This window comes from Mastigoproctus giganteus, chromosome 2 (assembly GCF_048544385.1).
Source record: "Mastigoproctus giganteus isolate SK-2022 chromosome 2, ASM4854438v1, whole genome shotgun sequence".
In the NCBI taxonomy this organism is placed as follows: domain Eukaryota; kingdom Metazoa; phylum Arthropoda; class Arachnida; order Uropygi; family Thelyphonidae; genus Mastigoproctus; species Mastigoproctus giganteus.
The window spans coordinates 220,047,157-220,063,081 of NC_143576.1; the positions used below are offsets into that span (position 1 = coordinate 220,047,157).

At 33.9% G+C, this 15,925-nt stretch overlaps 1 protein-coding gene across 2 annotated transcripts in view; it reads left to right on the forward strand.

Moving 5' to 3' along the window:
• The first annotated feature begins 840 nt into the window (after positions 1–840).
• Positions 841–15,925, forward strand: part of LOC150090147 (uncharacterized) — a 105,188-nt gene continuing 90,103 nt past the window's right edge. The window contains exons 1-2 of one of the 2 annotated variants that reach the window (XM_090368970.1): positions 841–1,047; positions 12,331–12,460. In XM_090368970.1, coding sequence (XP_090225096.1) covers positions 12,457–12,460 — 4 coding nt within the window. In that variant the 5' untranslated portion in view covers positions 841–1,047; positions 12,331–12,456. The remainder of the gene's footprint in view (positions 1,048–12,330; positions 12,461–15,925) is intronic. The other variant, XM_090368969.1, reaches the window with a different exon arrangement.

Below are 15,925 nucleotides of genomic sequence, written 5' to 3' on the forward strand. Positions count from 1 at the left end.
AAGAGAGAGAGAGAGAGAGAGAGAGAGAGAGAACGATAATTCAGTCTTTATTTTAGCATGGTTGATCGAAATTTGTTATTTATTATTGATAGTTTAGAAAAGTTTCTTTTAGCTTCACAACTTGTTATTGGTAATGTCATGTAAATTTTTAGGATTTAGGATTGTTGTCAAATTTGGGAAAACGTTTATCAATTTTCTTTCGTACGAGCAGTAAGGTTTCAGGGCATTTCAAGTTTTCCTGTGCAGTGACTAATCTTAAATTCACTTTGAATTGACGACACTCATTAAATGATTTGTTGTCGATGTCCTCGTTGTAGTGGCATATGAATTTTATTTTATCTTCGTCGATATTAGTATTTCGTGTCAAATGAGTAATCGGAGTGGAAAGAGACAGCGGTCTTAACCGATTGTGGTTTAAATTTCTTACTTTTACAAATTTTACAAAAACATATGACCATGTGAACACATTGCTTTGGCCCCTCGCAGGGCGTGGAAAGGGCCCATGCAAGTGAGGGGGTCCTGAAGCTTAAGCTTCATTTGCTTCACGGTAAATAGGTCTCTGTGTGATCGTTTGTGGAAATGTTTTCTCAGATAAATTTCCGAGAAAATTAGTCAAACTTAAATTTTATTAGTAGTCAAAAATGATGATGAGGGAACATAAAACGCAATTGGATAACCGAGTTAGGTTTCACAATACATGTAGATGCAAAACACTTGTTAATTTTTTAAGCTTCAGAATATCATAATTCCTCAGATGGCGTTAGAGTAGATAAATGACGTATTTCCTCTTTCACCGGTTTCGCCTTCCTGTATCTCAACGCTATTACGAAAGAAGTTGCCATTTGTGGTTGAGGGTAGTTTGGCAGTTATGGAGGAATAGTTTTGTTTTCTCGTTGGTATATGATTGTACCGCCTCATGGTATAAATTGATACAAAAGCAAAACGATAATTAATATATTTGAATTGCACACAAATTGAGTGTGTGCGTGTGTTTTGTATCCACAAGTATGGATATGAACAGAGAAACAATTCTCGATGAATTGAACGGTGAGTTTGTTGTTTATGATATGAAATGTGGAAACTTTGGGATTTTGCGATTGGCGTATTTTAACACGAGGGATAACAGTTGGACGGAAATAATAAAAACAATGTGGCTGATAAAAATCTAAATGCTTTGTTTTTCATATGATGTTGTGTAGTACTGTTGATATTTATTATTTGGTTCATTAAAATATGGTTTATGTGTCAGAAGCTTCATATCGAATATGTATTTTTTTTTCACTGTAAAAGATACAATAATAATACCACATCGTTTGATATCTGGTTGTTTAGATTTTCTGTAACTGTTGGTTTTTTTTCTTTAATATTCATATGGTTAAAATGTTAAGAAATGATAGCCATTATCCCAAGTCTTGTGTGGTTACTTAGTTCTTGTTACCAAACGAAGAACATTAGTTACTGTTGTACCAGTTGATGTGCAGTATGCTTCTGAGAAGATTCAATACAGTATTTGCTGGTGAATTGTATGTAGTATTATTAAAAAAGCCGCTTCTGTGATGAAATTGTTAGCGTCAATAGGTACTGGTGAGAGTACTGTAACAGTAGTACCGAAATAAAAATGTCACCCCAAAACTTAGATTAATTCATTTAATTTCACATAATTCTCTTTTAGTCAAGACTCGTAGTACATCTCTCCCAAGTAACAAACAAGGAGAGCCAAAAGAGGTAGCATAAACATTGCAGAGCAAGAAAACAGTTACATTTGTTATATTTACAGAATATAATCATTTTAAATGCAGAACTGCCCACTGATTGCTCTATTTAAGAAAAATTTGTATTGATCTATGGAGATGTGCGATTGTTACAATAAGTAAGGAATAAATTACGTATACTAGCATATATATATAGTATATATACACACACAGAGCTGAGAGATGTTATACTTAGGAGCCGTGATTTAATTCTTTAAAATGTTTGCAAGTTCTTGAAGTAGTTCATTAAAACTCATTTCTAGAATTCAGCAATGATGAATACAGACCGACTTTAAAGTGCATTATTGCATTAGGCTAATCATGGGAAATATTCTGTTCCACCAGAGTTCAATTAACCTTGTCTTAATCCAGCTTATATCCCCTAGCATCCATTTTTTCATTCAAATAAATATAACAAATAAGTTCAACATAGAAAGCCAAATTCAGTGACGTCAGTGTAGTTAGAATTATTAGAGGCCCATATGGCTTATCACAGTGAGTTACATTCAGTGCCTGTCTACATCATAAAATGCCCAGATGCGAGTCTACTCTAGAAAGAAAACTTTTGTGGACTGTTTGCACACAAAAGTCCATGCCAAGTTACCTTAACCAGGCTCATGGTTTTTCCTTCCAGAAATTGAGACCACAAAACAAAATTATTTTAATAGTTCCAGAGCCTGTCATTTATATTGATGTGGTATATTTTTCTGTAGAATTGTGTGTCCACAGTCTGATTTGCATCTCATAAAACAGACCAGTTAATGCCTTTCTGTTGTGGCTGATGTTCTGTATTAATGTTGTCCTCCGTGACAGTATAGTGATTTTGCCAATTGTCACATATGGAGAGGGCTGATTTAGGATCCTGTCGGAGATGAGAAACTCTTAATGGCTACTTCAGCTAGAGCTGATTTCAGGTGTTAGGAGTAGTATTTTCCATGCTGATTTGTCCATGCAAATCAGCCTGTAAACACACTTGTACAAACATAATATACACCTTAGATGATAATTCACAATAAATAAAACTATAATATTAACCTAGAACAAAAAAGTGCCTAAACACAAGTTGTTGACATAGACTTGTAGGTCTTTTATAAAAGGTTAATATTCTTTTGGCAGAGAATAAATACTGGAGCTTGCATCTGTATTGCATAGAATTTATTGGATTCTTGATGTAATCATTGCCTGGATTTTGGTACCAAACACAATTAATGGTTTCTTGCTGTGTTATTTTACTTTACTGCTTCTTTGCATTAATTTTCTGTCCCATGCTATGCCTGGAGTTTTTATGGCGAGTTTAAATCTAAGCTGATTCCTAGCCACAATAAGAATTAGATATGGGAGCCTACCCCCCTATATCTGATTGAAATTATTTACCTAAAGATAAACCAGCAGCATTTGGTACAAGTTAATCATTAATTCCTTTGAATTTTCTGTCTCCAAACCATCTAGCCCAGTGGAAACTTCACTGTTGATTCAATGTAGTCAGAGTGATATGCTCTACAAGGAACATAGTGGAACATATCCAATCCATCAAATTAAATATAGACTCGCAAGAGAAAATTAGATTCTCACTGCTTATTTGTCCAATTAGCATGTTCTCTAGCCAGTTTAGGTAGTTGTTAATATGGTTTCAGACCATTAATTAGAAATATTTGTTGAACAGTTCTTTCATTTAGCTTTCCATCAATATGTACCGTCCACATCACTTTTAGATCTCTAGAGCTTGTATGACAATCATAGAAGCTTGGATATTTTAAAAGTCTCTGCTGTGCTCATTACTATCTATTTCAGCTTATACCAAATTTTATTATTTTTATATTTACAGTCTCATGTTTCTTGGTAAGATTTCTTGACACAGAGGACTGAATACAGCCTGACTTTTTTGTAAATGTGTTGAACAGAAATTACTTCCTTATCAAGAGCAATAATTGCACTTTCTCCTTCAGAATTAACTATTTGTATGCCATGTTGCTGCTGAATGGAAACTGTTAATTCTAAAAGATGGATTCCTTTAGTTGTAATATTAGTATGTATGTAGAACATCTGCCATAAATAATAATAAAAAACAAACAAACTTACCCATTTTGTTTGTCTATTCCATCTGAACCATTGAATTTGTTCAGTTCTTTAAATTTATTAAAACTATTCATGTCCTCAATACCAGATGGAAGTTTATTCCAACAAACAATTATAAAATATTTGTATTGCAACTATTCACATGAAATGATAGTGCACAGCCTTTCATTAAATTGATGATAGCTAGAGTTTTAGAAATAGAAAAATACCTTTGGTACAGATATCAATAGATTTATTACACATATTTGCAGGTCAATTGATTATTTTGTGTATTGTGTATAATTTTATGTTGTCTATATATTAAGACTACCTATAATTATTATTGAATTTTGATATATTTTTCTGCCATTTAGGAGTGGGCAATTATAAATCCTCCTTTCTATGTATTTTATAATGCTGATTCAGCTATCATTTACAATAGCTGAATACATATATTTGGTCATGTAAGCAATAATAGCAGATTTAATTGCAAATAAACTTCAGTCAGTAAGTGCATACCATATGCACTACTATACTGAAGCCCCAATTACTTTCTGGCTGAGGGAAAATTTCTGCACAATTTTCCCTCAGCCAGGGAAAATCCTATGACCTTTCTTTTCCAATTTAAAATTATATTCCCTTGTGTATATTATCCAAGACATAGGTGAGATGCCATCAGCATTTAGTTACTGAATCCATTTAAAGTTTTAAATGTTTCAACAAGGTTTCTTTGCAGATGCTCAGTTTCCAAACATTGTGGTTTATAGAGCTCAAATCTTTTTTTTTTTTTAGGTAAGACTTTTGCATCCTTATGCAAAAGATAAATGTAAAAAATGCACCCGTCATAGGCTGTAAGTGAGAAGCATTCATTTTGATGCAGTTGCAGGAAAATGAAATCACTTTCAAGTGACATAATTTCATTACAGGAAGATATCAATGAAATAGCAAACTTCAAGGGGATAATACAGTTCTTATAGCCACTCCAGTGTGTTTTAAATGTATAATTGTGCATGTAGGGCATAGTCTCATTATGAGGCTATGTACCTCTTTCTTAGCATGCAAAGTCTTTGCCTTAAATTTGCCAAATTGTTTTAAAGAATTATTCTGTCATTAAATATGTACTGCAAGAAACCTTTATACACACTGAGTGCTGCTTATGCCTTAAACAATCACTTATAAGGTATGGCAACATACACCAAGTGGCCAGTTTATTAAGTACGAGGGATAATAATTTAATTTGCAGACTGGTGCAGATTTTACTTTTACCATGCAAACTTTCCATAACTGCAGTTAGAGGTGCTCTCCCTGATCACTACTAAGCAGACTTGTGTGTGCATGCCAGTACTTGTCGAGTTAGTGTTGCGTGAAGAGGGTTTTTTTTTTTTTTTAGCTACATGTCACTGACAATTGTTTTGAAAAAGTATCATATCAGACACACAGATTGACTAGCAATATATGATTTATTATTGTGTCAGACGGGGTTTAAATGCATCAGAAACAGTTAAAGAAATGAATGAGGGGTATCGTAATGAGTGTCTTGGTAGGATGGCCATATTCCAGTGTGAAGTGGTTTCTCTGTCAAGACAATGCCAGGCCCCATATGGCTAATATTGTGCAGGCAGTGATCGCTGCCATAGGTGCCAAGGCCATGCCACATCCCCCTTTTTATCAGACTTAGCCCCGTGTGATTTCTCCTGTTTCCATGTCTGAAGAAAGTTCTGAAAGGCAAACATTTTGCATCAGACACAACGATACTCACAGAGCCACAATGGAAGCACTTTGCAGTCCTTTTAAAAATGGCTTCGCAAGAACCATTTAATGCATGGGTTACAATAATGGCGAAAGTGTGTGAAGTTCAAGAGAGAGTATTTCGAGATGGAGAAATCCACAGAAGATTAAGATGATGACAATTAAAATAAGACTTTATACCAGCCCGTGAATTAAATGATCACTCCTCGTACATTGACCGAATAGTGAGTAGCATCTCCTTTAGCCTTTGGAATGGCATTAGGTTGTCATGATACTGTGGAGTGCTTCTACTGGCCTATTTTTCCTTTATTTCCTACATGCTTGAAACACGTTCTGTATATGTTCTATATTTCCTGTAACTTTAAAATTTTTATCATAACTGGTGCAGTATAATATTAAATTAGAATAGCAACATAAAGCATCTGCCTGTTGGGCAACTCTTTTTTTTATGTTCATTTGGCCTATGTACATTATGTCCTGTATTTCCTGTAACTTTCTGTATTTTGTATTCTGGCATTTTCTGTATTTGTGGATATAGGAAATTTAAAAACAGTTTGTTCTGCTTTGAATCTAAAGCTGGTTTTAAAAACAGTTTAACCTGTTTTTAATCTAAGGCTGGTAGAAACAAATGGAAACCATTAGGCGCTGAAAGTGTTCCATAAAAATGCTGAAATAGCAAACTTTATAAGGATGTGCCATAGTGCCACATCCTTCCTGTGAATTGGTTGTTCCACCTTATACCACAGATGCACAGTCAGGTTTAGAGCCAGTGACTGAGCAGGCCAATGAATTATGGTAAATCCACCCTCATGTTTCTGAAACCATTTGAATCAGTCTGTGCCTGGATGGATGGTACATTATTCTACAGGAAGTAACTGTTACTTGGTGAATGAACTGTGAGCATGAAGGGATATACCTGGTCAGTAGTAATGTTAAAGTAGGCTGTAGCATTCAGGTATTTACTGGTATCTAGAGGGACCTAACTTTCCACAAAAACACTTGCACATCCACTACCAACCTGCATTGTTGACATCTGGCATAATGGTTCCATTGATTCATGCATCTATCTCCATACTTGATACTTTAGTCAGCACAACACAACTGGAACCAGAATTCATCAAACCAGGTGCCTTTTTTCTCTCCGGTGACCAGTGTCAATGTTTTCTGTTTGTCAATGTTTTTACTCATAGTGGCATGTTTTTTGCTGACAAAACAAACCTGCTGATTTGTTTACTACTGTACTCCATTCAACACATTATCATGATCTGGGCTCTAAATGGAAAGTTTTATGAAAGAGAATGTCCAGCCAGGACTCAAAATTGTAAATTAAAGGTAATAGGATTGAAGGTAGTTAATGTATCTACATTACAATACTAATGCATATGACAAAGAGGAATGCAATTCCCATCCATTTCAAGCCCTGTATGGGCTTGAAATGGATCAAGAATATAAAAATAGATTCAGAGTATAAAAATAAATATGTACATCTCAAAACACGTTTCAAATGCAGCAATATTTTCATAATATTAACAAAAATTGTAGTTATATACTACAATTATAGCACAGAAACATGATATAATTCTATTCATTTTTATTTCATTTAACTTTGACAGTTAAAAACTGTTTATTTTTTTGTCAGAAAATCTTTTATATGTTATCATAAACTATCCTTGATCGTATATTTGTTTATGATGTTGGCCTCAAGTTTTACATCTACAAAGATATATTAATTTGAAAAATCTCAACCAGGAATTGAGTTTTATGGTATTAACCAGAATTTAACAAGGTAATTTTTAAATATGAAATTAAGTAATTGATACATTTGCACAAATGGCTAACTGACATTGTAAATTAAGATATTATAAACACATCAGTAATGTTTGAACAAAAGAGTCTTGTTTTTATTACTTTGGGTATATGTATTCAAATACACAGTACTAACTTGTACACAGGCATTTTTTTTTTTTTTTTCCTATTAATTAATTCTTTTGAGAGAAAAACTGAATAAAGTAAAGGATGGAAATTTAGTAATTAAATAAACTGACCACTAGAATCTTATTTTTGACCATTATAACCAATCTCCTTGGCATTCTGCAATCTGGCATACCTCAGGGTAAAGTAAAATTACTGCTTTGTATGTGTGTTATAAAACTATACTAACTGTATAATCACAGTGCCAACTTGTACACTAACAGGCATTCTGAAATATCTTTGAATACAGTCAACTTTTCAAAACATTTATTACCAAATTAAATTGTCGCATAGTAATACTTTAAATCTTATTTGCAATATGCCAGGTAAACTTGTATTAATACGTTATTATTGTCATCACCATAGAAATCTTCCACTATCTGATAACTGTAGCACAATCAAATATCAAGTAATTTTTTTTTTTTTTTTGCAAGTAATTAGCTATGATTTCCACTTCAGACTTTAATGTTAGGTTAAGTTTACTGCAAAAGTTTTTTTTTCTTCAACAGAATCTAAAAAAGTGACTTTATTTCAATATATTTTTCTTCCTCTTGAACATATTAACATGAATTTGTAACCACAGTACAAACCTTGGCAGAAAGCATATGAAAGTTATTGTGTAGTGACATGAACAATTGCAATTAAAGAAAAATTAAAATTGAAAGTGACATGAAAATTGAAATCCATTCAAAGTGTATGATTAATTTCTGTCTTTGTGGGAATTGGGAGGTATTAATTGCATTAATGTAATATGCAGAGTGGTATGAAATTAATGCCTCCTATATATATATATATATATTTTTTTTTTTTTTTTTTTTCTCAGAAAATTTAATTCCTTTTACATCAATTAATCCTCTATCATTAATAAATACACTTATTTTTCCACAAAGTCAGCATCACTTTCTATGCACTTCTGCCATCTCTGAGTCAGATGCTGTATTCCAATCCTGTAAAAGTCCTTACTCTTGCTCCTGAGGGCTTTGCGAACGCTGTTCTTGAACTGATCGTTGTCCGCAAAATGGGTTCCATGGAGTGAATCCTTCAGGCCAAAGAGGTGATAATCGGAAGGTGCAAAATCCAGGCTATGAGAGGAGTGAGGAAGAACAGTGCACCCCAGTTTTGCAGTGGCCTCCATTGTGCACAGACTGGTGTGGTGTTGTGTGTTGTCATGGAGAAGAACCACCTCGTTAAGGTTTTTGTCTGGTCCAACTCTACGGATGCAGGCTTTCAACTTTTTCATTTCCACATATTGATCTGAGTTGATTGTGGTGCCATGCTCCAAGAAGTCCACAAGCAAGACCCCACTTTGTCCCAAAACACTGTTACCATGACTTTACTGACAGAAGGCTGTCTTTTGAAGTTTTTCTTGTGCAGTGAATTTTGATGGTCCATCAACTCTCTCTTCGTTACTGACCAACCGCTTTGGGGCTTGTCAACAATGTCACTTTCCGCACTCTTAAAGTGTCATACCCAATGTCTAACTGTACTAACATCTACAGTATTGTCACCATAAACATTTTTGGATTTCAATAGGCGTCACTTCTTCCTTGGTAAGAAATTCAGTTGCCACTCTTTGCTTGATACGTATATCTGTAACGTCCACCATTTTGAACAATCTGTGTGCTGCATTCACGAGACTGACCACAACGCCACTCAGTATGGTGAAACTAAGAGACCTTTAGTGACACACAAAATGATCTGTGGTGCCACATTTGAAAGCAGAAAATCAGGAAGCATTACTTTTGTATTGGTCCTTGAAATTAACAGAATGGTTTACTATATTTTTGCCAAGTCAGAGCAATATTACTGATGCATTTGACAAAATTAGAATTTCTGGTGCACTCCATTCCATCAAGCCCAGTTCTGATTACTCCTTTGCACACCATTATTCTGTTGTGCTGTCATTTGACTGATTGTGACCTGTTTGTTACATTGCTTGATTCGTTTCACCCTACATCAGCCTCTAATATCAATAAGCTGTCTCTGGTCAGAAGACTTTTTATGTGAACACTCCAGCGTGGTGACAGGTTATACCGTGCTCACAATCACTTAGCTTGTGCTGTTGGCCCATTCTGTTGCAGAACTGCATTTGCACACACACACACATTAGCCCCCTAAACTCACTATGTGCTTTATATAGTCTAATATGGATATGTGACACTGTCTCTGATGGAAAAGATTGCTTCCTTGGATGAAGTGGATCTATGAGGTGAATTTGCCACTCAGAGTATTTTAATATACAGGAACTCTCGGTTTACAAACATTCGCTATAACGAACATCACAATTCATTCAAAATTTCTAAAGTCGCCAATAGATAGTTCCTTATAAAACAAAATGCAAAGTGTATAGTGAACATAATTGCAAGATTTAAATAAATAAACTTTTAGAAAATGTATTTATTACAATAATTATCAGAAAATTATTATATGATAATTTTCTGATAAAAATTTATAATGCATTGCAAAACATTATTGGCACCTGGGGGATATGAAGGAAACAAACTTAAGTAGTGTGTGGAAAAACTTGTGTCTCAGTTTGTGAATAATTTAAGTGATTTTGAGGACCCCATGACTGAAGAAATTTTTGAACTGGGCAATAAAATGGACCTCGACTTTGATGTGACTGATGTTAGAGAGTTTTTGGAGTCGCATTTTAAGGAATTAACAACCGATTAAATAATTGAAATAGAGACACATCTAAATTCTGAAATAACAGAAGAACCTGATATTCCACAGCCTCTCAGAACATTCACAAGGCAGAAAATGGCTGCAGCTTTTAAATCGATTTCTGAGGGGTTGGCAGTCTTTGAAGAAGTCGATGCAAATATGGAAAGAATTGCAAAAGTGAAAAGAGGCGTTTATGATGGTCTAGCATGCTACAATAAGATTTTTGAAGGGGGAAAACTAACTAACTGTGCAATCTTCTATAAAAACATTTTTAAAAAAGTGGAAAACCCAGCTGTTTCTTCATTATCAGATGCCCTTTCATCTACTTCATCTGCACCTAGTGTCACTTATATGGAAAATATTGAACTCTGAAGATATTGACCAGTAAAAGTTGAATACATATGTATGTACAGTACATATATTATGTTAGTACTAATTTTTTTTATTTCTATTTTGTAACTGTTTTTAATTAAAATTAACAAGTACGATATATATTTTTTCTTATTTTATTTTATGTTACATATCGTGTACGAAAAACCATAACGCATATATTATAATAAAATGTATTGTATAGACCATTCAATGTTTAGTACATGGCTTTACTGCTTTAAAATGGCTGCTAACGTACACAATACGCATTGTAAAAGCTCAGGAGTGCAAGATATACATAACGAACGTCTTGGAATGGAATTCGTTGGTAAATCGAGAGTTGCCTGTATTATATATTTCAATGAAAATGCAGGTTTATACTATATAGACTAGTGAGTGACAAACACAAAGTTTATGAAAGAAAATAAACAAAGAAAGACACAGTTAATCTCTTTATATTGTTGAGTTATTATAACAAATCACCTGAGAGTGCATTGAGCACCCTCTAAAAGAAATTTAATGCCATTTTTGTGAGTAATAAGTACACTACTCTGCATTAAATGAACATAATTTAGGCATATAGTTGTATTAATATGTATATGGTTAGTGATTAAAATAAATACACTACTATATTTGTTAAATGCATAGCAGTGTATTTCTCATATTAATAGTTTCTGAATCCACAGCCATGTCCTTCAGGTCACATGTAAATTAATGTAATGCTTCCACTTCCCCTTTCAGTGATTGTTAACCTTAACATTGGGTGGGTGGGGGGTTATTCAACGTGAGCTATGTATTGTTATTTATTTTATTAAATCAAAAGTTATATATATATATAATACGATACTATGTCTTGGATGCATAGTTTTACATCCAATTAGCGTTGTAGTGTTGTCGTTTGTACTTGGTTCATTCATGAAAAAAAAAATTTTTTATATATTATCTCATCTACTCAAGTGCTACCTGCTTGATCATCTCCAGAATTTAAATAAATCCTACTTCCTTTCCTTATGCTGCTTAGCCTTTACGTTTGAAGATATGCTGGTCATGCAGACTAGTATGTGTGGAATGTTTAAGCTATGTTGCACAGTGTTTTCATTTATTTTATTTATAAAGCATGCATCCCAGAGAAAGCCATCTCCCTAATAAATGCATAGGTCAAGTAATTAATGAAACTTTAAATCATTAGTTATTGACATTATTGTAAATAAACATATTAAACGGTGACGTAAGATGAATACAAGAACTGACAGATATCATTTAATAATAATATGTAAAGTGTAATGCTGATTAAAAAATTTATGAAAAAAGGTGATAATTTTCACCTTTTTTTAGTATTTAAACTTTGTAATCAGATGACCTTTATCTGCTGTAGGCAGATAAAGGTTGGGAAAGTGATGGTACTCAGTGTGTATAAAACACGAATTTATTAATACCAAAATAAAAAATTCTCTGAGCTTCGAATTAGTGGTTGGCCTTGCCATTTGCAGTTGTCTTCATGAATGTAACCTCACACAAACAGTGAGATTCTGGTGTATGTTGTACTTAGCTGTGTACAAGGCCTTTAGTGCCACACGCGCACACAGCCATTTAGTACCATAGCACAGTTTAAGTTAAAGATTGGATTACTTTAGAAACCCAGTCGGACTAATGCTACTCCATGGCAGTTAGATATTGTCAGCCGATTTACATATACCCAACAGTTTTGAGTATTTAGGCAGGCAGGTACATAGTGGAATTTAAGTAAATTATTATTTTTTATTATTAGCCAAATGGTGCAAGAAAGCCTGAGGCTTATGCTGCACCAGCCAAAAAAAAATTCCCGAGTTACCCTGAGAGAGACAGCAAGAGTCAGAATTAAAAAGGAATCGCCAAGAAAGAGAAGAATGATGTGATGTGTAAGTAAAACATTATTTCTATGATGCTCGATTTTGTGAAATTTGATTCGATCATGGCCTCCATGCTTCCCCGTGAAGTAAATCGCATGACAGTGAATAAAAATATTTCCCTTATTCATATATCATTTCAGATTTTTGGTCCACATTTAAGCATAAGTGTGTAAAATTGAATTATTTTATACATAATAAAAGCCCAGTTGTCTGGCATGAATTATGAGAGAACTGGGTAGCAATTACATGACATTGGCCTTTTATACAAGCCCAAATTTTGCAGTACACTATATTAAACTTTTGAAATTTTTGGCAGAATGACTGTGAACTGATGGTCAAACAATTGACCATCAGTTCATGTAGTAGTTCCTCAGTTGTTTAGACCAGCAGCATGCAAACTACATCTGCATCCCCCCCCTCCTGTCTACAGACAAGTCCATGGAGATATGTAAGAAGGTAGACTGCTAATTATGCACACCACAAATGCCAAAAAAAAAGAAGCAAAACAGCAATTAAATAGATATAAAAAAAGGATGTAGGCTGACTTTTCACACTGATACATAGACTGCATATGGCTGGACAGCCAGATAGATTTTAAATCTTCATACTTTGAAACATATCAGATTTTGACAGACACCAGAATGCTTGACTACCATTTGGACAAAAAGCAAGTTTTCTACTATTAATTTGTTCAAAATTAAGTTTTAATTGAGTAATAACTGTTTTACAATTGTTGCAAACTTTAGTGTAGCCAGAAAATGAAGCTGATGATTTGGATGTAAGCCAATAGTGATATGCAACATTCTTGTCCTAAACAGCCTTATCATGTTTATTGAAAAAACAAAGATTTAAATATAGCAGCATTTCCCAAACTTTTTTAGTCATGGAGCACTTTTCATCTCGCAACATATTCACGGAACACTTACGAAATACAAGTTTAGCAAGAGTCAAAGAAGTGTTGCTAATATTTTATTACATATGGCATGCTGTGCATAAGGAGCATCTTTATTTCCATCACATGTAAAGCTGAAATTCAAATAACTATCATATACTTTCGTTTTGGTCTTTTATTAGTTGGTTCCTGGTTTTTCACTTTGGATTTATGGGGAACAAAAGGCTTCAATTGTTCATTCTCACTTTCAAGTGTAACAGTATTGTGTTCGTTTTCATCGACCACAGTTGCACTATCAGAAGTACTTTGCTTCTCGTTTTAAAGTCCCTTTTTTCAACCACCAATCCACAATCATATATTTTAATAATAATATTTCGAAATACTAATAATTATAAAAAAAAAAATTATACAAGGAACACAGTTTGAGAAATGCTGAAATATAGGATGATATTTTAAGGTGGAATAAAGGATAAGGTGGAAGATTGAGACCTGAAGATTATAAATAGTAATCTAACTAAGAAAAAAAATTAATCTCTCATCTCATTCAATTTTTCATTCTTGTAATGCTAAATGACAAGGCTGAGAATGGCCATTGGAGAAGACACCATCACCAAGTTTTTATTTGACCATATCATTGACCATATACTTTGAAGGGTTGTTGGTTAAGAAAATATTGGAGTGTAGGTGTGTTATTGGTATTATCTGCTATTCTGGTATGTAAATGAACAAGCTGAGTGATGTCATAAGTAATTGTAAAAGCCTCACATCTCAATCATATGAGGCTGTGTAACTTGAAAATTGAAGCTAACTGTAGTTGTGAATGTTAAATTACTAAGGAAAACCTCTAAATTTCAAAGAAAGAAGTGAGAGTTCTGTGTGATTAGTGGAGTTTGAGAACGATAGAAGCAGATGGATATGACAGAACGGGCAGAGGATTTTAAGCCGAAGGAGATTCGAAATTAGGAAGTCTCTGACAAGGGATATCAGAGCATCGCATGCACAAATATCACCTTGGAAGCAAAAGGAATCATATAGAGAATAATTATGGAAACTCAGATGACTACTGATCTAAACAATCAATAATTAGTAAATCGATAAGTGTCAGTTAGACTGTAGTCATTGGTCAATTGTAAGTCATCAAATTGTTGGTGGAATTGGACATCATTGAGATTGGAACTGATACTGTGTATATTTGTGAAATGAATGAGGAAGTTTTTGGGAGGTTTAGATCTTTTTACAGATAAGTTTGTTCTGTTGATCCAAGTATTCATGATACATTAAGTAAATAAAATAAAAGTGGAGGAGATGTAGCAGCTAACTTGCAAATACTGTTTAGTTGTTCTCTCAAAAATGTAAGGAATAATGGATTTTTCCATGATGCCCATCATAACCTTAACCCCTTCATGGATTATCCCGAGATATCTTGTTTTTAGTTTTAAAAGTTTTATATGGAACTACATGAGATATTTTGAGATAAAAGCAAACAATAATACTTCCAAATTTAGGACTGAAACTTATTTTCTCAGGCATTTATCTGGCTAATTTTGCATTAGCCAGATAAATCCCGAGATTTCTCCGGATTTTCTTACACCTGGCAGTAGACGACTGGCTTTCATTTTACTTATATTGTACAGCAATGTCAGATTGTAGTTAGTTCACGAGTATTGCTTGTGGCAGGAGGTTACTGCTTGTGTGTTCCACTTAACTTTTTCAATTTATTTATATTATGATTAGCGAAGAAGAGATTTGTGATGATTCATATTGTGAATTGGAAACGTCTGATGAATCTGTTTCAGGTTTTGATTCAGATGAAGAAAATGGCGATGTCAGCGTTTTAGATGCTGGACAGTGGTTCAAAATTGACTGCACTAAAGACTTCCTCTCTGCCACCTCCAAGATTTCTGTTTGCTGCACAGCCAGATTTGCGCATTGAAAGCAATACAGATGCTATGACTCTCATAGACTTTTTTGCTTTATTTTTTAAAGAATTAATCTATCTAGTGTGCTCTGAGACTAATAAATTTGCAGAACAAAGTGGTGGTCATGATTCTAGTTGGACTCCAGTGATGCATGCTGAATTGAGAGTATTTTTTGCTCTGAAAATGCTGCAAGGTATTGTGAAAAAGACTGAAGAATATATGTAGTGGTCAAAAAAAGCCGTTACTTGAGGCACCAGTGTGTGGAACTACGATGGCTCTTAGGCATTTCTCAGATAATGAGTCATATGATGCAAATACGCACACAAATCCAAAACTAAACAAGATTTATGATGTCTATTGCATCTTATAAAATAAATTTAGAAGTCTCTATGTTCCTAAAAGAGACATAACAATAGATGAAAGCTTGATGCTGTACAAAGGAAGACTTGGTTGGGTGTAGTACATGCCATTGAAGCGCTCAAGGTTTGGCATAAAGTATTATATGCTGTGTGAATCTGAAAGTGGCTATGTTTGGATCTTCATAATATATGTAGGAAAAGGTACAGAAATGGATCCAGATTTTATTGGTCTTCCAATGTCTGTGCAATTGGTTTTGACTCTCATAAAGCCTCTGTTTGGAAAAGGATATTGCCTCACAGTTAA